The following is a 23,496-nucleotide window of genomic DNA, read 5'->3' as shown; positions in this document are numbered from 1 at the left end:
CGTTTGGTTCTAAAGAGATGTATGTTTCTGTCAGGCACAGAATACACAGAGAAAATGACAGCGCTTCAGTAACCTAACCAGAACATCAGGTACTATGTTCTTCAAGTGATGATCCTCAAGCTTTGGTTTTCTATATAATTTTTTAACTACTTTTTAGCTTCTGCATTTGAATGACGTCTCAGTTATAAAGGACATTAGGAAGAACTTCTTCACAGAAAGGGTGATTAGACATTGGAATGGTTTGCCCAGGGAGGTGGTGGAGTCACTATCCCTGGAGGCATTTAAGGAAAGACTGAATGTGGTACTTAGCGCCATGGTCTTGTTGCAAAATGTGGAATATGCAAAATTTCCTTAAGAAAGGATGTTCTATAATGTTTGATCTTTGCATACTTTCAAGACTAATCAACAAGAAAGGAGATCTAATTGGTGGAGCAGGGAGCCACTAACAAGTTCTAAGTGATCTCCAGGTGTTAGATAAACAAATTACTTGTTGGTAGAATTACCTTGTTAAGGTTTAGGGCTGGGCGTGCTTCAGTGATCTCAGACCTGGGGGTAGGTTAATAAAGCTTGGGAAGAAGGATGTACCCCTGATGGTGGATACAAAGAATGCAGAACTTATGGGCCGTAAGGACATTTGGCAGAACCCCCAAGATAAGGAAGAAACTAATAAAGACAACTCAGCAATTGTGCTGAAATCAGTTCCAGCTGGGTAAAAGGTAATTCCCGAAGGGGAAGATCACAGCCACGGACTCACAGCACCAACCCAAGAAACCACCAACTCAAATAAAGACTGAGCACACAGCCTGATTAACATGAGGAGGAAGAGAATCATTAACCAATATAAGATAGAATACTAATTAATAAGAGAACTATGTAACTTGTAGCCAATGAACACTAATTCCTTTCCTGAAATATATAAATAGTACGAAAATTCTGATAGTTTGTGTGCTTTATTTGTGGAATACCACCGAGCACCCAGGCTTGTGGAACTCTGAAATAAATAATCAACACCTCTCCAGTGTGCATTATTGGCTTAGTGCACACCGGGTAATGAATCCGAGTTTTGTGGACAAGTCTGGTTGACAAGGTGGTGTTTGGTCACAGGTCGGACTCGATGACCTCAGAGGTTTTTCCAACCTAATTGCTTCTGTGACTCTGCGGTTCTGTCTGTCGCTAAACTTTCTCTAAAAGCTGACATTCAAAAGCGCGTGCTGATCCCTTTAACTCTCCCATCGCAGCCGCGCCGTTTGCGAGACACAAAAAGCCGGGCGCCTGCCAAGGGCGGACGGCGGGATTCGTGCTCGGCGCTGAAACAAGGAGCACCCTCCCGTGCCGGGAGATGGCCGAGGGACAGTCCCTCTGTCCCTGCGTCCCGTTGTCCCGCTGTCCCGCCGTCCCGCTGTCACGCTGCCCCTCCGTCCCGCTGTCCCGCCGTCCCGCTGCCCCTCTCTCCCGCAAGATGGCGCCGGGCGGGCCCCTCAGCCCGGCACTTGCAGCCGGAGGCTGCGCCAGGGGGCGCGCGAGGCCCCGCTCCGTCCCCGCCGCCGGAAGCGCGCGCGGGGCGGTGGCGGGATATGGATCCCGAGGAGGAGATGCCCGAGCTGTCCGACGGCGAGGAGGCCTGGGACGATGAGGAGGAGGAGGAGGAGGAAGGCACTGCCGTGGCCCAGAGGACCCGCTGCCTCTTCTGCGACAGGTGGGGGGCCTCATGAGGAGCCCGCTGCGCTGCGAGCGCCCGGGCTCGGCCCGCGGGAGGGAGATGATGAATTCCGTCCGGGCTTGTAGCCTCGCTCTGTAGCTTGTTGATCGCTTACACGGCCTCTGTGGAGCCAAAGGTGGGTTAGATTCAGACTGAAGGAAGGAAGAACGTGGAAAGAAGGTAATCCCCTTCCCTCGTACTGAAGCACTGTGGAGGATTTTCTCTTTTTTTTTCCTCTCTCTTTTTTCCTTCGCCAGTATGGAGATGAGAGTTTTGATTTCGATGCTGCAGATCAAGCTGTTCCACCCACCTTGTGTTGGTGTGGTTTTTAGATTTCAGGTTTAACGCAGTCTTTGCTCTCAAGGAGTGTTTGGAAGTTAACAGGATCTGTGGGTTTGTCAAACAAAATTTTTGTCTTCATTGGCTTTGGTTTCAAAATGTTTGACAAACAAGGTAAAAGCTTCTATGTGAGGCATGTAAGCCAGTGCCTGGTCATCCTTTCTCAAGGGCAGGAAATGTGTTCTAAATTGCCCAGTAAGTCAGAACAGAGCATATAGCACTAATAAGTTGGAATTTAACATGTCAGTATTGCATATTTAAGAGCTTGTTATTTACAGGTTGTTTAGTTCTGCTGAAGCTGTGTTCTCCCACTGCAAGACAGAGCATCAGTTTGATGTTAGTGATGTGATCCAGAAACACGGTAAGTTTTTGTCATGACTTATCACTTCCTTTTGTGTGTAAGTATCTCATTTAAAATACATTGCAAATATTAATTGGTTTCTAACTGATTTCCTGGTTCGCAGCTGAAGCTTCCAAGATTGGATAAGATGAGCTATTGTGGAAAAAATGCTTTTACATTTTCTTGATGCTGGCTGCTTCCTGTATGCTTTTTTTACTGGTTAAGCTCTCAGCTGGTGACAAAAGTAAGATTGATCTCTGCTGGCTTGTGCTGATTCCTCACTGCCTGTTTGATCGACCTGAGTCAGACACTACCTGATTGATCTGGTCTGCTATGATTGATCTGATCTGATCTGCTGGGAGCTCTTGCCTGAGCAGTGATGCTGCTCTTGGGCTCAGTATTTAGCAGAGCCCCATGGCTTGTGTCCGTCAGGTGATCACAGGAAGGCATATCCTCCCATATCGGTTTAATTCTTTCCAGTCAAGCTTAAGCTAAGCTTTCACTTGAAGCTGTCATTATAGATTATATATTGTAAGGTATGGTCTGGTCTGTTTTCTGTCTAAAATCCAGGGAAAAGTATTTTGGGTTTATCTTTGCTGTTCCTGGGGAGAGAACACAGTTAAACTACTATTACTTTGGCCAAGGTGGCAATTTTAAATCAATATTGGTAGGTATTCTTGACGCATAGCATCAATTTACATTCTCTTAAGCAGAAAGCTAAGAATATGAACAGGGGAGCACAACAGCCTAAAATAACAGGTAGCTAGTAGGAGATAAAAGAGTGGCTGTCCTGATGTACTTGCTGCCAAATGAGTGAAATCCCTGTTCATAGTCCCTGTTTGAAAGTGTTCCATTCTTAATTTGTGGCAAATGTATTTGTCCTTTTGAGGGTGAGGATTTCCTGGTTCAGTCCTAAGGAGAAGAAAAACATAGATGGGAAACTTAAGATAGGAAGACTGCTCTAGATAGTGATGTACACCCCAAGGGGAAGTTTGAACCAATTACCAAGTGAACAGGTAATTAGTATTCACATAATTATAAAACGTGTGCTTTTCTGTAATACAAATGCTCTCTCCCTTTTTTTTCCCTCTCAGGACTCGATTTTTATGGATACATTAAACTAATAAACTTTGTCCGATTAAAGGTAGGTGTGCCACGTACTACTTCTGTATTCTGATTCTGGAGAATAGGAAGTCAAAGTGCTGTGCTTTCAGTTTGCCCTTTTCTAGTAATTGCGTGAGATTTTGTATTGTAGTTTTAGAAAAAGAAATCACAGAAATTAAAATAGCTGTTGTTTGGTTTATCTAGATATGAGGCTGTTTTAATTTTAAATAGATTTAATTAATGTGAAGTTTTGTTTTCAGAAGGGAATGTTGAGACTTGCACAAAGCCTCCATGCTATGTAGTATCATCTTGTTTTGTTAGTTTTTCTTGGCCTTTGACTCTGCTGTCTCACTTCAGAAATGGGTTCACTTCTCAGTAACTGAAGTTTCTCAGTCCTTGCATCTGTGTTGGTGTAAAGCCTTTCCTGAGGGTGTGAGCTGGCCAGACCCCTATGCAGTAAGGACAATACCTGATCTCTTAAGTTACAGAACTTAAAGCTTTCCTAAAATGATACCTGAGTCAGGAAAGCTAATGGGAACCTACACTTTCAAGATAGGCCTTGGTATATTTTGTGTGTCTTGTGACTTTGTTCCTTTGTTCCTTTGTTATTCCCTAAAAGTTTAGGTTAAAACTCAGTACCATCTTACCTTATTAAGTATTTTTTTTACTCCAGTCTTCAAATTTTAAATCCTCAAGTAGTTATTTATAAGGCAAAAACTGAAGTCCATATCTGACTTCTTTTTTCCTAAGAAAGTATTAACTGGATGCAAACAGGAGAGAATACAGTGTTTCTGATATTTGTCCCTACAGCACTGTTCATGTAAAGAACACCTGACAGGATCAGTATCTTGGATTTATTGATTAGCTCTGTTGTGAACTGTGGGTCTGACACAGCCAAACACCTGAGTGAACTTGGTTCCTGAGAGCAGTGTAATCCTGCAAGTATCCCTCAGTATCTATCAATGTGCTGTGCATTACTGCTTGTCCTGAATTCCTTGATCCTGGAGCTGCCTGGGCTTGCCCAGGCTTTGCTACAGAGCTCCTTCGATAATACCCTGCATATTTTACTGTGTGTAAGAACAGGTCTTTGCCTATTTTCTTGAATGAAATTGAAGGGCTGGTGTTTTCAAAGAAACTCAGCTTACATGTTCTTCTCCTGTCTAGAAACCAACTGGAGCATATTTGAGTTCTCTCAGCAGCCCACTGCCTTGGGAAGGAGAGGAGTATATGAAACCAGAACTAGAAGATGATCTCCTGCTTCAGTTTGGTAAATAACTGCTTCAGTATGACTCCTGCTTTGTGGGATAAATGTGGTATTGTCAGAGTTCATGTCATGTGAAGCCTTGTCACTGTTACTCAAGTGATTTATGTACCTGAGACAGTCCACATACTAATTATATCTAATTTAATTATATCTAAACCAAATACGTCTTCTGGAAATAATCAAACACTGGTATTTAAGAGAGCTTGAATTCTGGATTTATTTGCCTTAACTTAGAGCTAGCTTCTAGGATATTTGCTTCTTCTGCCTAGTCTTGTGTTCTGTAGTTAGTCCTGTCAATTTCATTTGTTCCTTTTTGTAAATCAACCTGCTTGTACAAAGCATCCAAAGACAGAAATAGCATTAAATGTTTATGATCTGCTGTGAAGCCATACATGATTGGTAGGTATTCTTTTTCCTTCTTGTTTCATCAGATATAGAAGATCTTTGTGAACCTGTAAAAGTTTTGCCTTCTAATGGTTTAAATGATACCATGGTGCTCCTTGAACAATTAAAACGTGCGGAATACAGAGCCAGAGCCGCAGAAGCAGCCTTGGCTAGAGCACAAGATGATCTGCAAAAAATGAAGTAAGTGTCTGAATTGAAGTTTTGGGATGTTTTTATTTGATGTGTTTTAGAGTAGATGTTCATGTTCAAAGACCAATAGAAATTGAAAGAAGTAGTAGAATGTAACTATGGAACAAACCTTGTGGTGGGACTGTAGGTTTGACTTGTTTGTTGTAGGTGATTAGTAAATGTCTTGTAGATGGTTAGCAAAAACTGCACAAAACCTGCACAGATTGAAAGAACAAAGTATGCTTAGGATAGCTAAGCAAGCACATGACTCAGAAACAGGTATTTTCCTTCAGACTACTCTTTGTTTTTGAGACACCTTTCTGTTAGTCCTTTAGGTAGGAACTTGAACACTGAGGATGTACACACTGGAGAAGAGGGAGAGACTGAAAAATTAAATCCAGGACTCCAGATATGTTCAGAGTTGGCTTCAAACAATAGTTGTTAGTAGAGTTCAGTCACACTTTGGAGAAACTGTTAGTGAAATTAATAAATCAACTTTTTTCAGCTACTTTTGTTTTCAGTATCAGATGAGGGTTCTGGTGGTAAGAATATTCAGTGCATCACAGTCAGGAATCAGGACATCCTGATTTAGATTAGCAATTTCTAAATCTTGAAGTCTGCAAAATATGGATTGATGATGCTGATGGATAACATGGAAATACAAACTTCATTTAAATCCTCTACAAACATGTCATTTCAAGATCACACTGACTGGGCACTGGGGAACTGAAATGGCATTTAAGAGACTTGGAAAAATAATTCATGTTCTTTTGTGTGAGAAGTTAATCAGCAAAAAAACTTGTGTTGTAAAATACATTTGAGGGTTTGTTGTACATTTTGACAGTACACACTTGGTGCTACAGGTAACTAAGTGCACCAGAATAAATTCATGTATTCAAATCCTCTCAGCTGTGAACAATTATTTATGCTAAAAATGGTCAGTTTTGTCTTCAGGTGAGTTTGAATTTTGCTAATTGTACTTTATAGCATACAGTGCTTTTCTGGTATCTCTGTGTACATAATGCATTCATTGATCATAAACAGTAAGAATGAAAGAAGTTTGTCACTGTGCTTCAAAAACTTGGGCGTATTTTCTGTGTGTCTTTTTGCCTTCCTTGTGTTCCATTCATTTTCATTTAAAAAAAACCCAACCTTCTCAGGTCATCAGTAGCCGTTTCTTTTGAGCTCTCTAAACATCAGTGAGACTTACAGAATTTTGATTTTTTTTGAAGTTAGTCTATCAAGTTATCTGCTCTTGTAAGAGGGAGCCTTTAATTTTTCTTTCTCCATGCAGCCTCTTCAATTCAGCAGGGATTGGTTGGCAGCAGAAATAGCCAGATGTAGATCTGATGAAGCAGCACAGTTTTAAATTATGGACAGATGAGCCAGTTGCATTGTAGTAGTCTAAATGCTGTATTTCAGTGGTTTGTGCTGGAGGTTATTCCACAGAAAGAGATCATCTGCTCTCAGGTAAACCTCTGTGAAAGAAAGACGGTAACAGTTCTATAAATCAGGTCGCTTCTAGCGTTAGATGTAACTTAGAGATGTAAGAGCACAGCTTGTCTATGTTGAGTTTTTTAATCTGTCACCCATTTAGAGGTGATGGCTTTTGTTTTAACTTGTCTTTTTTCTTGATTAAAAAAGACAGTAGGGCAGCTTTGTCTCTGGAGTTTCTTTGGTGCTTGTGTTGCGTGCATAGGTTAGAGGAACTATTGGCTTAAATAATTTAAAATTAAATCATTTATGTCTCACACGGTGCTTATACTTAATTGTGTCTCATAGAATCTATTTTATTAAAGTTTAAAATTTTGTCACGTAGATATTTGTATAAAAATAAAAAAAATGCAAAGTACTATAGTAAAGAGCAATATTAAAAATAAGATCCTGATGGTTTCTGTGTAGGCAAACACAGGAAGTTTCTGAAACTGACAAAATTTCAGTACAAAATCCCTTACCATATTCTCTTCCCCATCCAAACTAGCTGAGCAGGGAAGTATTTGAAATGTCAGGAATGAAACAGTATTTTTGGTTTTGTTGTTCCATAAGGAGAGTACTGGTAATGAGACTGTTACCTACAGTTTCTGTATGTGACGTTCCCATTTAAGAAAGTATGATTGCCATTAAAGGTAAGTGTCAGTGGTCTAGGATGCAACTTTTGTTGCTATTGGACTGTAGACCTTGGAGGAATATTGTCTGGCTGAAGGGTGTTTGCTATTTCACCTCATTGTGGATGTAGTATGATCTGTTTGTTAACATCTAATGGTGTTTTCATTATAAACCCCTTGTGTATTTTGTCATCAAACCTGCTTTGAGGAATGAGAACATGGAATCATGGAATGGTTGGGTTGGAAGGGACCTTAAAGCTCATCCAGTTCCATCTCCCCTGCCGTGGGCAGGAACATCTCTCACTAGACCAGGCTGCTCCGAGCCCTATCCAGCCTGGCCTTGAGCACTTCCAAGGATGGGGCATCCACAGCTTCTCTGGACAACCTGTGCCAGGGCCTCACTGCCCTCACAGTAAAAAATTTCTTCCTAATATCCAGTCTAAACCTACTGGTTTTCTGTTTAAAAGCCATTTGTCCTTGTCCTATCATCCCATGTCCTTGTCCAAAGACCCTCTCCATATTTCTTGTAGCCCTTTTAGGTACTGGAGGGACACAGTGGGGTCACCCTGGAGGCTTCTTTTCTCTAGGCTGAACAATCCCAGCTCTCCCAGCCTTTCTTTATGTGTTGTAGGGAGTGCAAGACCAGAGAGGAGGGAAAATAAGCAGCCTGAAATTAAAGTAATAAATTGAATTTTAAGCTCTGTTTTCTTTTCACCCAGATGCCTCAGTTTTAAAATGATTTCTTCTACCTTCCAGTAGTCACCCAGTGTTATGTGGGCTGCAGTTCTTGTGCTCTTTGTGTCAGAGTCCATATCTGCATTGCACAGCCTGAAACACCTTGACCGCTGCAGTGCTGGCTTTTGTACCAGCAAGTGCAAAATAGATAATTCTGCCTTAAAAATAGAAACTACTCCCCACTATTTCACTGCTAATAGTTGCTTGCTGTAAGCAGAAAGCAGGGCTTGCAGGAGGGTGCTGGAGGGAGTGCGGAGGTGCAGCAGCCCCGAGGAGCCTGCAGAGGGAGGATGTGCACACCCAAAGCTGGTCCCATTGTTGCCAAAGCCCCGGGCAGCCTGGATTCCTTCCCTCTCCCAAGCCCTTTCTCCCCCCTGGCCAGCCTGCTTTTCATGGTCCCATAAACACGTCTCAAGGGTATATTTCAATTGATTACAGACAATTTGCTCAGGATTTTGTGATGAACACAGATGTCAGGAGCAGCTCGTCATCCAGCGCCATTGCAGACCTTCAGGAGGACGAGGATGGCGTTTACTTCAGCTCCTATGGGCATTATGGGATACACGAAGAGATGCTAAAGGTTAGAAAGTCATCTCCACTGCATCTTAGTAGGACTAAAGAGGAGAGGTGCAATGAAGTGGGCCGTGTGCCTGTAAATGTACTGCAGAGCAGCTGCATTTTTAACCCTTTCTGTCCAGGAGAGCTTTTTGGTGGCAGTTGAACTGAGAGATCTTTTTTCAGTTTTATTTCCTTTGTATAAATTTTCTTTACAGGAAGCATTAGGAACATAAAATCATTTATAGTTATGCTTGATATTACAATACCTGTACCACAGCTCTACTTTGCCAAAAGTAGCTTTTTCCTGTTTGTTTAAAACATGAAGGATAAAACATAGTACAGACAGTGAATATTTTTCTTTAGTTTTATATTTTCCTCACAATTTAAATTTGTTAGGCAAGACCATTTCTCAAATATTGCGGTTTTCTCTTGCACTGGGTAAACAGAAATTGTTACTTGTGCACAGTTCAGTGTATTAATAACGTGACATTGAACAGCTGGAACAGTATGCTCCTTTTATATGCTAAAGATGAAAAAAAAATGATGCTTAAAACTTCTCAAAGGCAAACCTATGCATGCCCTTTTAACTTTAAAGTAAGAAAAAACAAGCACAAAGCCCAACAGCTTCAAATTAACTTGTAAATTAAAATCTCTTAATCCTTCCTTTCAGAGAAAATGTCACAGTTGTGAAAGTTATGAGCAGTTCTATCATTTTAAGGCATAAATAAATAAAATTCCTGTCTAACGTAGAGTAGAATACAGAGTTGTGAAGTGACTTTGTCCCTGCAGCTAGCATATAAAGCTTTCAGCTTTGTAAATCATTTAGTGGCCCCAGTGCAGAAATACACATGAATCTGTGTTAAGAATAGTGTGAGTGTGAGGTTAATATTAAGGGGAGGGGATTTTACAGAAGCACAGAAATGGCTGCAGAAGTAGAAGAATGTTTTCCAAAACATCTGGTTATAAAAATACAACTGAAGTCTTGAAGATAAATAAAAATGATAGGTGTTTGGTTTTGCAGCTGTATAAAGCTGTCATTTGACATGATGTAGGCTATAGGATGAGGAAGCCTTTCTGCTGGCTAATAAAGTTTACAATAAATCTGCATCTCTGCATGAGGAAATTGGTACAAAATTGCATTTTACTGATTTCAGGGTATGTTTGTCAGAATGCTTTTAAGAAGACTTTTGACTTTTCAAAACATAGGAAAACAATTGTTTTTATTCTGTGCACATTGAAATTTTTTCTTTTTGCTAGGCATTCACTATGATTTTTTTTTCCTGTTTACCATATTTACATAAATATAGTGGCTTACTACACGAACATTTTATAGAAAGCAGTCTTGCTGTCTGAATTGTAAGCCCATTTCTGAAACTGTTCAGTCTCAAAACCTTTTTTTTTCCTTATGCCTGGTAGTGGTAGAGACAGAGTTTCAATTTTGGGGTTTTTTCTGCAAATACTTCAGAGGTGGAGCAAGAATATTGTTACTTCACAGTGGTCAAGTGACTGGTGTTTCCTTTTTTCTACCTTTTTGCTTGAGAATTTCGTGGATGACATCTTAATAAATTTTTTTATTAAATATAATAAATTATTTTTAAATGATATTTTTAAAAATTAAAAATAAATATAATAAACCAAGAAATCATCACGTGGAGGTGTTGAGTAGGAGAAGGGGACTGATGAATAGACACCTGAAGTGCTTGGCTGTGGCTACAACTGCAATGAGTTGGGGCAGTGCTGACGCAATGTGAGGGGCAGAATGCAAGGCTGAAAGCTTTCCAGCTGGCTGCTTTCTCAATTGATTATTTATTTTTGAACTTTTTTGGTCCTTTCAGCAAATCCTATTATATACTGCAGTAGAGGTGAAGTACTAAAAATAGTTGCTCTGAATATAATACCATGGCAAATGCAATATGGTTTTAAAGGATCGGGGTTTCTGTTATTAATATTAATTATGTAGGATTTTAAAGTAGAATTTTCTGAAATAAACCCCAGCTGCTTCTCTGGGTCATGTGTGTGTGATAGTACTTTCACACCTAAAGCTGGATTTTAACATTTTCAAGCCTCAAATTTTTGTCTCCAGAATTTTTATTATCATATCCTTTGTTTTCAGTCACTGTTTTCGATCTCGTTCTTTTATCAAAATAGGCTTTGTTCTTTCTCACTGTAGAAAATTTCTGTTTCTCTGTTGTTTCTAGAAATTCTTAACTTGCTGCAGTAGAAAAAGATTAGATTCAATAAAAGCACTGGGATTTTATACTTCAGCATTATTTGCTCTAGACAAAAAATTGCTGAAATTTTTTTTTACATTTTCTGCAACACTTGAACTGCAACAGCAACTCCAAAACCTGTATTTGGCTGTCAATTTGTGGACCTGCTGATGCATGTTAAGAGAATCAATGTTTTAATAGATTACCTTGCTGGTAAACCGAGCTATGCTGCTGGCTTTGATATACTAAGTACCATATATGTTTTGTTCTATGCTTGAAAATATTCCAGCTTCTCTGGCCCTGTTGTCTTTCAGTCAAACTTACACTGTGTTGGACTTTCATAAAATGGGGTGTACAGCTTTAACTACTAGCTTGTCATCAGATTGCAAATTTGCAGCTTGTTCAGAAATAAAAACAATTTGATGCTGAACTTTTTTTTTTAAAGAAATCTCAGTGTCACAGGGGTGTCAGAGAACAAAATATGATACAAAACATTTTATGAGCTTGTGATTCAAATTTTCACCATTGTATGGGGGTTTCTATGTAAAGTTGGTGTAGTATTCTCATTCTGTTACTGCTGTTCCTGGATAATGATGAACATGTATTAAGAACTTTGAAACATTAAAAAAAAAAATAGCAGAATCAGGAAACCACAAAATAGTTTATTTTTCCTCCAGCTGAGGCAACTGGCTTCATTTGCCACAGTAAATTCTGAAATATTATCATATGGAAGTGTCACGATTGCAGGGGCCATGTAAGTACAGGATGCACAAAACATCCTTAGGCCAAGTTAAAAAGCAAGGTGTTCAGCATTTTTGAGTTTTATGCTGTACCTAAGTAGAAAAAGTGAACCCTCTTTGTTCTTTGACTAATAGGATAAAGTCCGTACAGAGAGCTATCGTGACTTCATCTATCAAAACCCACATATCTTCAAGGACAAGGTGGGTAAAACTGCTCAGAAGATACAGTAATTTCTGTGGTTTATTTTGTCTCAAGTGGTAGAAAACCTGCAGGTTAGCTACTCTGTAGCTCTGGGAATGGAGAGTTGCAGTGCCAGGATTTGATTTAATGTGCTCTGGCTTTATTAGGTGGTGGAGAGCTGTTGAGCTGCTGGAGGGTGCAGCATGCTGATAAGAGCAGTGGTGATCTCTATTGTCATTGTGCTGTGTGCCATGGCGGGGGGTTCATTAATTATCTTGGTGGGGTGAAGTTGGGCCTCTCTTGTGGAAGATATTAGGTGGAATCTCTCTGAGGGCTCTTTACCAGGATTAAGTGAATTTCTGTGTATGCCTGATACAGTAAAAATGTCCTGGAAGCCCAGGAAAGAATTCATATGTAACTGATTTTTTTGAATTAGTGCTGTTTTGTGTCTCCAGACTGGGCTGTTATTATTACAGGGCTTGGAACTGTGAGCTGGTATTTCAGTTGCAGTGAGGAGGGATTTCACTAGGATTTTACAGTAGTTATGACCCCTGTACAGTAATGATCCTCTTCTTGTCTTTTGTATTTCTGCTGTCTGTTTCTGATGAGTTCATTGTGTTTTGAGTTCACAGAACTGTAGGATGGTTTGAGTTGGAAGGGGCCTGCAGGATCATCCAGTTCCAACCCTTCTGGCCTGGGCAGGGACACCTTCCACTAGATTAAAGTTGCTCAGAGCCTCATCCAGCCTGGCTTTGAATGTTTTTTTTCAGGGATGGGGCATTCACACCTTGTCTAGGCAACCTGTGCTGGGGCGTCACCACCCTCACAGGGAAGAATTTTTTCCTAGTATCCTATCTAAGCCTACTCTCTTTCATTTAAATCCATTCCCTCTTGTTCTGTCACTCCAGGCCCTTGTAAAGAGTCTCTCTTCATCTTTCTTTTAGGTTCCTTTTAGATACTGGAAGGCCACAATTAGGTCACCCCAAAGCCTTTTCCAGGCTGAACAATCCCAATCCTCTCAGCCTTTCTTGGTAGGAAAGGTGGGAGAGATACAGTTCTGTCCTGGCAGGAAGTATTTCAGTGTTTGATAATGCCTGTTTTTTGTATGTTCTACCTCAGTTTTCAATTGGCAACTACAGCAGGAAAAGAAAATAGGAAATAGTTTTCTTCCTTTTTTTGCCTGAATTCATGTCATAAGCCTGTTTCTACTAAACATTTCTACACCCTTTGATTATAGTGAGAGAACAAGCAAAAGTGTTCTAGAATTATGCCGCCAGCTGCCTAAAGGATGCAGGTGAGTGTGTAGGTGGGCAGCTCATCTAACAAAGCAGAAAGATCAATAAAGGAAAGAAAACTTCCCGGAGAGAAATTTAGTTTCACAGATGCCCCTAAAATTGATAACTGCAGGTTTTCACAGGGTAAGACTGATCTGAAGTTACACAAAATGTGAGGCCTTGTGGAACAGTAATTTTTCATGATTGATAGTGTTTCTCCTGTGCTGTATGGACACGCTGGGAACATTCAAAGCAAAAAGTAGATTAGCTGTTAGAGTCGATGTTGCTTCAGCCCCAGGAGTAGATACACATGCTCAGGAAACGGCTTAGACAGTGTGTGCACTTACTCTGTGTAAAAGCATTCAACTTCTCTGAAGAAAATCTCAGTTATTGCAACATCTGCAAACTGATTTCTGAACATGGTTTTTGCAGCAGTTTCTCAATCAAGTTTACCTCAAATTCATGGTGTATCCAAACTCGTCATGGTGTGTTGAGGTTGAACTGAAAGGCAGATTCTCAGTTGCGTTGATTTCCCAGTATCCCCCATCCATGTGACCAGTGCCTTAACTTCCGTGTCTGGCCAAATGATGTAACTCTCTTGGTACACTGATATGGAGAATATATGGAGTTTTCTGCAGAAATCTGGCTTTGAAGTGACATCTGTTACACACTTCTGCTGAAGGAGCTGTGTAAGATACTTTGCTTAACTTAATGTATTGTATAATGCTTTCAGAACCATACTAATGAGTGAAAATTCCAACTTAAAGGCTGTTTTCCCTTCAATTTTAATTACAATTAAAAAAAAAAGAAAAAGTCTGATTCTGTATTTCTTGGAACTCTCCTATGGTATTCCTCCCTAGAAAACACATGGTGCTGCTGATGCTTGGTTTTTTCTGAATGGAGAATTGTGAGGTAGTTCAGGAGAAGCTTTTTCAAAGAGCTGAATTTGTATATCCACTTTTGATGCGAGTCTGCATCCTAACCTTTAGGATACTAAAGAGGTGTGATTGCATGGTGATAGATGATAACAGAGTATCTAGGATCGTTTATTGTGCATATTGTATTCAGAGCCAGCCAATTTGTTTGTTCTCTGTCAGCTTTCAAAATAAATTATTAAAACTTGAATGAATCCTTCTTGCTGCCTTTGTTTTCAACCTGTCAAATGTATTTGAGATAAGAATGGGACAATTCAGGTTACCTGACAGGAGTAATGAAGGTGGATGTACTCAGTAAAAGGAAATGTGGTCCATTTTACAATGAAATTATTTTTAGGTGGAAAAATAACTGTTTAGTAAAGCATGTTGCCATACTTAGTTTTTGTTGAAGGACTGAAGTCTGAGGCAAGCATCAATGCCATATTCAGGGAATAAAATGTGCTTTTAAACCACTGTGCTACTAAGAGTTCATTGATGAAATTAATTTAATTGGCCAAAGTCCCTGGCCTCCTGTTTTTCTGAGTTTAAAGTAATTTTTTCTGTCACTGAAAGTAGGATATCAGTTTTGATTGGACTGCAGAGGAGGATGTGAAGCTGCCATGTGTTATGGTGCAGTCAAATCACCAGTCCAGCTGCTCCAGGTATTTGGTGAGAGGCCATATGTGATCACTGCAAGAATGCATGAGCTATAGACCCTTGTCCTTAGGCTAATTGGTGATCACTCTGCTTGTCTTTCCCTTCCTCACACCTATTCCAGCTTGTATATTTTCTCTCCAGTGCCTCTTTCTCCACCCCATCCCCTGCCTAAGGGTAGATGAGTTCCATCTGGGTTTTTAAGTGACCAGGGCATCTGTCCAAAGTGGTGTCTGTTTTGATTTTTTTCCAATTTGTGGTGATTGCTCTCTTTCATGCAACTGTACATCAAGATCATTCTTTCACAGTGGTTTATTTTTGGCTGTGGCTTCCAGCTGTCATGGCTCAGTAATTTTGTTAACTACCATAGGTGAAATGTTAGAATAGGTGATGTTGGGGGGTGTGAGATGTCAGCAGCTGGAAGAATATTGATTTTTATTTTCTATTCCTGTCTCCAGCAGATTCAACTTAGGGATTTCTGTAGCCATAGCATGTTCTCATGTAACTTCTGAGTTGTAGAGTTGACTCCTTTTGAAACATAGCTGCAAAAGAGTTGCAGGTGGAACAAGTAACTCTATCCACAACTTCCCTTCTCTCTGCACAAGCTGCTGTAAAAAGTCATCGTACTGATGCTTTTTAGTCTGTTTCCAGGTTGTAAATGGCTCTACCAAGACAGGTGGCAGTCAGTTCTTCAGTCATTGCTTCCCAGACCGCCACAGCAGAAGCTCCTTTACACTGTACTGCTAGGGATAAACAGCTGGTTTCATTCATGCTGGCTCCAGGATCATTGTTCTGTGTCCTTCATCAGAATGTATAAAATTGTATGCAAGGAAGACAAGCAGACCTGAGGTGCAGAGCACTCCAACATTCTCTTTGCTGTTCTTTGTCAGGTGAAATGCAAGGTTTTGTTGGGCCAAAGCAAGAATGATCAGTAGCTTATAAGCTGGAAAGTGTATCAGCAGCAGGGTTCATTATTGCCTTGAAATATTTTGTAAAATGGGGTTATAGATCTCAAATGTGGGATTGATTACTGAGGGATTTGATACCTTCTTTGGAAAAATGTTTAATGTAATGAAAGCTGTGAGGATAGGTTTTACAGCACTGTGTGCTCTGAGGAGAAGAGACAGTGAAATCAGTTTTCCTTTCTAATAAATTCTTGCTATGACTGGTAATTCTGACTCAGTATTCTTGTCAACTTCAGTTGTACTTAAGTTGTATTTACTCTCCTATTTAGGGCTCATGTATGGGAAAGGCAGTCTGTTTTTACAGTTCTGATTCTGTTCATGGTTAAATGCTGTACCTGATATGAGTGCTTAGGAAACTTGTTTTGATTTTCAGACTTCAGCACATTTTTTGGCTTAGTGCTTAGGGTTTTTTAATGCCGTTAGTAAAGCTTAGCTATATTAGATAGGAGTCTAACAATAAGACCGCTGATGATCTGGCCAATTCAGTAAAATACACCCTCAGAATGTCCAGAGATGCCTTTCAGCCCCCGTAATTCTGTGGAAACATCAAGCCTGGAACTCAGCTTAAAAATCTACTGTAACACATTCATTGTGTTTTTAGCTGTTGAGAAGTTTCCAGCCCTTAGAAGAAATACACTGTTATGATAGCAAGGCCTGGAAAAGGCTACTTGGTGAAATCTCTCTTGATGAAGCTTAAAACTGCTGGCAGCTCAACTCTACTTACTAATAAATTCAATACTCTTTTCTTAGTTGCTTCACATTTTTTCGGTCTCCTGTAGTAGCTAATATGTGATATACAAAAACCCAGGGATTTTCATGGATCTTACTGGGCTGAGTGTACTTTTTGCAGCTCTAGTGGTAAAATTTACTCTTTCATGAAAACTCTAGGGATTCCATCTTAACTGGATTTTTTTAGCTCTATTTTGATTATAAATAGTGTTAGACAGAAAGTATTTCTAGGTGTTAAACTGTGCCAGTGACCATTTTAAAAATTAGTCATCTTGAGCCATAGCTGTTTTGAGGCACTGTGGCCATGTCTGGCAGAGAATTCCTAAATAAAGTTTCTGAATAGACTGTTAATTAAAATCTGCAGCTAGAATATGTTTCTCCAGTGCCAGTGCTAAGTTCAATTATCAGTGATTCAGTGATTAAAATTGCTCAGGCTATAATTTCCTTTTTCTCCTGTTTGTGTAACATTTTAGGTGTTTCCCACGTAATTGCTTGCTGTTGTTTCCCATGTGACTGGGTTAATCTGCAGCTGGAGTTAGTGTGCTTCATTGTCTGTCTGGAAAAGGTGGTAGAGTGTGGAGTTAGAACTGCAGTTTGACTTGGATATCTCTGCATGTAACAGCAAGACTTTATTCCTTCTGTTGGAATATGGTATCCATATCTATATGATGTAGAAAGAGGTGTAGAAAAATCATAGCAAGGGAAGTAAGATGGTTTTGCTTTCATGTATTCGTTTCAGGTGGTTTTGGATGTTGGCTGTGGAACTGGAATACTCTCCATGTTTGCTGCCAAAGCAGGCGCGAAGAAGGTGATTGGAGTTGACCAATCTGAAATCATCTATCAGGCCATGGACATCATTAGGTAGGAAAAGTTGTGGTTGTTAGTTTTCTGTTTCTTTCTAGGAATTTTAAATAATTTCTATATTTTGGCTGTGTTACAGAAAATAAAAGCCTTACCCTGTCAGCTGCTCTCCCCTAATTCAGCATTGCTGAAAGTGCGTTCTGTCCTCTTCATTAGTGTCAGAACTAGCACTGAACCCTGAGAGACACCTCTGGTACCTGGCTACCAGTTAGGATTTGTACTCCTCCGCTCAACTCTTGAACCTTATGGTATAGACCCATCTCCTGGTTCATTTATCCACTCCACGTGTCACTAATTTGACTAGGGAGAATATGTAGGGAGGCTGAGCATAGGTAAAAAGCAAGCAATGACATCTGAAGACTTGCAAAGGATTTCCTAGGGTGAGGTAGGAGGAGTGTAGGTGTACATGTGCACTGTTGATACCTGAAGCCTGTAGGTTTTTTCATTTAGGTTGATTTTGTAAGAGCAACTTTGAAAAAGAAAATTCAGGTAGATGCTGAAGAATTTGGGAGTGACAGGTTTTTTTTGTGCAAGCTCAAGTGGTACAGAAGTAATGTTGTCTGTGCAGAATTTGTTAGGTACCAGTTACACATTGGTGGTGCAGCACTGCACACTTGGATGCTGTAAAATTATGTTATTATGCTGTAAAATAAATATCTGCTTGGGAAAAGCACCATGTTAAACCTTAAGTGCATTTTGACTAAAACGCTTTTCTAGCACAAGAACTCATTCCTTAAAGAGAACTTTTCCCATGAGTCCCTGACATTTTCAGAATGGTTGCAAATGTGAAATAGTGTTCTATATCTAATGTACTAGATAACAAATTCAGGGCTGTTACAACTTTCAACAAGTGCACAAAGTCCTTTGAGTGTTATTTATACTTAAGGGAGAGTAGAAGTAACAGTCAATATGTATTATCTTTGGGGAGGAGAAGGGCAGGCCTCTAAGAAAAACAATGAATCAAAGCTCTTAAACTCTTAAGAGTGATGAATTGCCACTTGAAGTACACAGCAAGTCATCAGTAAGGCTGCACATTTATAGGTATCTTCTGCTATAAAAGGTTCAATTCACATTAAAGTCTCCAGTTCACATCAAAACAATTTATATTTGTCTGGTTAAACCTACTTTTGCTAAAGGAATAAAGCTGACAATGTTGCAGTGGAATAACAAATATTTATTGGAATACTAAACAACTCTGTAGCTTAAAAAATGACTGCTGGGGCGTGCTTCCACCTGTGGCTCAAGTATGTGCTCAAGAGCTTTTGTCCCTCCCAGAATTCAGGTTAATTTCTAGCATGCTAATTACTGGAAACAGTGCAACCCATGTGTGTAAGTAAACCAGAATACATAGCCTGAGTAGCCTTAAAAATAAACTTATTTTACACTAAATTATTGCCTTTTCTTTTTCTTGCTGTGAATAGTCCCTGTAAAATTTCTAGCACAGTGAGTGACTTGATTTTTGTCACTCATCACTGTTAAGCTAGAATAGAAAGTTGAAGCAGACTTCCTAAATAGCATCTCAGTTTTTCCTACAATGTGTAAATTGCCTTGGTTGGTTTGGGGTTTTTTAAACATTATAGTTGAAAACAAGTATGTAGTAAATTAATCCTTTTCCTCTCTGTTGATTTAAATCATGTCCTTGGATGTGGTCGTTTAGAAAGTTATCTTTAGATCTCTTTTAGTCCTTCTTAAATTATTGTTGTGGGTGGTAGCTCTTTAACATTTCTCACTTTGAACTTCTGGTTCAAATGCTCTAACTTCTGTTTAGAGCATTAAATAGGATATTAGTAATAAACTGCTGCCTTCTAACAGAAGACTGTCTTGTGTAGAGGATTTAATTGATCTTTACAGCAGCCCATGTGTTCAAGGAGACCTTTGACCCTTTCCTTTCCCTCCCTTCATACTGATCATTCTTCCATTGTCTTTTAGATGGAATTTTTAATGTCATTACTGGTTTGTATTGAAAACCAGACAGAATGTAAGAGCAAGATACCAGGATAGGGAGGGAAGGGGTAGAGATAAGAACTGCAGTGGGAAGATAAATTTCTGTGGTGAGAATACTTTCCTGTCCTGTCCATAGCCATGGTAATAAAGATAAGTGCAAGAAAGACTAATATAATTTGCCAGGAAGAAAAACAGTACATTTCAAACATTTACACACTTAGTGATTTCACTGTCATGCAGGTCTTGTTTCAAAACGTGTCGTCCTGTCACTGTCCCTCCCTCTTTATGCAGGATGGTTGTGCCATGACGTGCATATGAGGTAGTACCTGATCACTGCAGGTACTGAACATTGCAGATGCTTTTGCCCAAATCACAGTGGGGAGGGTGCCTTTATTGTGAAATAACTGTAGTACTGATTTAGAGGGAAGGTTTGTTCTCGGTGACTTTGCAGCTGGTTTGGTTAAATAAAAAACCAAGTCGTGCAAAACAGCTTTGTAAGGAAGTTAATTTCCATTGCTATCCTGGTGTGGTGAGTAGGCTCTGATTGCTGTGGAGGTCAGAGGAGGAGAAATTGGAATAAGCAGCTTGTAAATGAAGAGGACCAGCAGTTTTAAATTGTCCTCTTCTCTATTTTCCTGGTTTCTGAAGCTTGCACATTTGCATGCATGGCATGTTGGAGGTATACAGATCTATTGTCTGTCATCTTCTCCTGGCACTAAATCTGCTGCAATTTTTAGCTACTTGGAAATGTTCCCCCTGAAATATAACTGAGGAATAGTACATTCCAGTGCTTCTTGATTAGTTAAACCAAAAAGTTTGTGAGGGGAGAAACGTGAAATACAGATGTCAGTATATCTCTCTTGACAGCATAAATTGGAAATAGAAACTAATTTGTTTATGTTTTGACTTGTAGATTAAATAAACTTGAAAACATTATTACATTAGTCAAAGGAAGAATCGAGGAAGTTGATCTGCCTTTGGAAAAAGTGGATGTAATCATATCTGAGTGGATGGTAAGGTGCATGACTATTCTTTTAAAGTTATTTTCAGGAAGAAGATGTGTTTAATTTAATTTGAAAAGTTATTCTATGAGTGATGCTATTTTTTTTAACCAAAGCATCTATCATGCTTCCAACAGTGTCACTGACAATGTTAGAGATGGGATGGCAGTCCTGATTATGTGGTACTTGGACACAATTCCTGATCCCTCTTGTTCAAGCTGTTTCAAGTCAAGCTTCTCTGAGTACAGTTAGGCTGCTGTAGGTGCACCAAATTTCTGTTATGTGGTTGGTTTGCAAATCCAAATAAAGTGCAAATAAAGCACTCAGTCATACTGTTCTGGCTGCTCAGGTGAAAGTAATGGAGAAATATTGTATTAGTCATCTAGCCAGCTCATTCTGATGGGTAAAATACCTTCAGTCTGCAAATTCAGCTAGGGACTGTCCTGACTGTGCAGGAAAGGTGATAAGGAAGGGAGGTGCTGCCTCTGGAAACCTGCAGATACTGGGAGAGCTTGAAAACAGCATTGCTTTTCATTGCTGAGTTTTAGTATAACAGTAAAAACACTGATTTTAAAAGTACAAAATAAGTGTGATAGACACCAGGAAATGCAGTGTCTGAATGAGCCATCTCCTGGAATCCACTGGGTTTCAGCTGTTGGCCTGTTACCTTTTTCATGTGGTGGCTGATAACTGTTACACACCTGTCCTTGCTACCTGCTGTTAATCCTAATAAAGAAATCCGTGTTGCAAAACCCAGTGCCAGCCTGAGTTTCACAGTGACATAGAAATGCCTGTTCCTATCAAAAATGTGGTAGGAAACTTCTCTTGGAACTTTTTTTTGGTAAACTGCTATTCAGTATGCTCATATCACAGGCCTTCAAAAAGCACTTCGAAACACAGTTTTTCTTCATGCTAATTCCAGCTGTTGGGACTTAAAAATGCCTTTCTGCCTAAAATTTAAGATCAGTTATGAAAACTTATATTGAAGGTTACTTGTTTCTTTGTGGGGTTTGTTGTTTTTTTTAACAAACTATGGCTATTCTGCTATATACAAGGGCCTTTGGGGGACCGTGCTCACTGTGGATCCACACGTATCTACCTGTTTTTCAGGGAAAGATGAAAATAAATTGGTTTGCTTTTTTTTAAATCTTTATTTAATATTACATATATCAATGAACTAGAAATCTGCAGTTTTTCCTCCACTGCTGTAATGTACATTATTTGAAGCATGAGCTTAATTTAGTGTTGAGGTCGCTAGTTTCAAGGATAGTTTAAGCCAATGGCTTAAAACAGTGATTTAAAAATAGCACATTATGGTTGGTGATTTCTGACAGTATGGTGGCCTCACTAGAAATGTAATTATAGTCTTTCAGGGAAACTTCTGATCAGCTGCCTAATACATGCACCAAGATTAATGTTCCCAAAATCATATTTCTCCTCCTGGAGCCCAAGATTTGGTTTTAAAGGGAACCTGGGCAAGTGAGCTGAAGACATGTTGTAAATCAGTGCCTCTAAGGTGAAGTAAAGGATTTCAAAACTCAGCTCTTCTAAGAAATGTTGTATTGAATGTTGCATATTTTTCATTTGTGTGCTAATTTACCTTTTTATGTTGTAGTTACATTGTCATGTGCACTTCACTTAATTAGGTATTATAAATATTTAGGAATGTTAGGATAGTTATAGGTTGCTGCAATACAGAGATAAAGAGGACAATTCTGTGGAAGTAAGATTGATAGCTGGACAGTGTGCACACTGTTCCAACGCTGTTGAGAAAGGAACATTATGTTACCTGTATGCAGATGAAGATTCCTCTTCGTCTCTCTTTCTTGGGTGAATTTGCTTTTTCATTTCCTTCCCTACATGATACAGTGTGAAATCTGTTCTTACTATGTGAATGTAAGTGCTTGGAAATGTTGGAAATACTGATTCATGAGAGCAAAAAAGAATTCAGTATATGTCAGGCTTTGTCTCTTTATGTAGAGAATCTGTATGGAATGGCAGAAAAATTCTCATGTTTTGCTTTGTAACAAGAATATGAAAAGTCGCAGTGCAGTTTAGAAAACAAACTACTTTTAGATTAAGTAATGTCAAACCCTTTTGTGGAGCCATAGCTTTGTTTTGCTTGGTACAGAGTGCTGCTTAAGACCAGTACACAATAAGCTTTTTTTTTGCTGTTTAGAGCTGTGTCTGGAACATTAGAAAATTAAAAACAAGTATGAGGCAACAGAGAGGAAAAATACTGCATTCTCCCAGGATTGTTTCTAGATTAGGCTTTCTGAAAAAGCTGTCACATAGAGCAGTGTCTTACAAAAGGTACAGCATTGCATTATGAGCATCTCAGTGGGATGGTTTCTGATGATCATTTACTTAATTGCAGAAGTGACCTATGACTGCCACAAACTGCTTGCTATTCTTCCCTCTCATTTGTAAATTTGTTCCCTTAAATTATGGAAAAATGGGAGAAGCATCTTAAATATTACACAGTGGGCAGGTGTATGTGAGTGCATGTGTGTCTATGTAGAAATTCATATTTCAAATGCATACTTACCATTTTCCAAAATAATATTTTCCCAATTTAAATTCCTCTGGATGTGTTTTTTTTCATGCTCCAGGGTTTAGAGGCTGAATGAAGAGCAACTGTCTCTTCAGTGGTATTATTTAAGCCTGTGGAAGAAATGAGCAATGAACTTGTTTGTAAAGTACTAAATGCAGTTTGAGGCATCTGAAGTATGTGTGTTTGACGATGTTACCATCAGACCCGGACATTGTTGTGATAGTGTTCAACTAAACCCAGTGTGTAAAACACAGAGAGAGGCAGTGGGAGGTGTGACGAGCTGTGAGCTCTTCTCTTGCTGTCCAGAAGGCAGGTTGCTGAAGATGGAGGGCCTGTTGGACTTCCAAAGGCCCAGATAAAGCTGTTCAGACTTTCACTCCAAAGACAGCTGGACTTTCTTTTTAGCAAAACTTTGGTGAAGTCTGCAACCTGACACAAGGGATTTCTTGTGTGCTGTGAGCCAGGAGCACAAGGGAGAGCAGGTGGGCTGAAGGGCCACTTCACCCAGCAAACCACATTGTCTTGGGAAAGAATACAAGAATGGCTGAGTAATAGCCCATTCTAATAACCAAACAGGTTCTCTAAGGAGAAAGTCTTTCAGTTCTTGGAGAAAGGTTATTTGGATGTAAGAATGTGTGGATTTTATATAAAATACCACTCTTAACCTTGTTTTTGTGGAGGTTTCCCTGTCCAGGATTGTTTGATGGTCTGTATCAGGGCTGCAAGGGCTTCTGGTGCATCATCCTGCTTGC

At 39.6% G+C, this 23,496-nt stretch overlaps 1 protein-coding gene across 1 annotated transcript in view; it reads left to right on the top strand.

The window, feature by feature from the left end:
• Positions 1-1,541: 1,541 nt before the first annotated feature.
• The window catches only part of PRMT3 (protein arginine methyltransferase 3), a 55,242-nt gene continuing 33,287 nt past the window's right edge, over positions 1,542-23,496 (top strand). Inside the window, exons 1-9 of the mRNA XM_032112531.1 lie at positions 1,542-1,696; positions 2,317-2,399; positions 3,473-3,522; positions 4,647-4,749; positions 5,178-5,331; positions 8,598-8,739; positions 11,803-11,868; positions 17,124-17,245; positions 20,103-20,202. Of these exons, the coding sequence (XP_031968422.1) occupies positions 1,575-1,696; positions 2,317-2,399; positions 3,473-3,522; positions 4,647-4,749; positions 5,178-5,331; positions 8,598-8,739; positions 11,803-11,868; positions 17,124-17,245; positions 20,103-20,202 (942 nt within the window). The 5' untranslated portion in view covers positions 1,542-1,574. The remainder of the gene's footprint in view (positions 1,697-2,316; positions 2,400-3,472; positions 3,523-4,646; positions 4,750-5,177; positions 5,332-8,597; positions 8,740-11,802; positions 11,869-17,123; positions 17,246-20,102; positions 20,203-23,496) is intronic.

The sequence above is a fragment of the Corvus moneduloides genome, chromosome 6, assembly GCF_009650955.1.
Source record: "Corvus moneduloides isolate bCorMon1 chromosome 6, bCorMon1.pri, whole genome shotgun sequence".
NCBI lineage: Eukaryota > Metazoa > Chordata > Aves > Passeriformes > Corvidae > Corvus > Corvus moneduloides.
The sequence above is the reverse complement of the archived record's forward strand: the minus strand, read 5'-3'. Positions and strand labels throughout refer to the sequence as shown.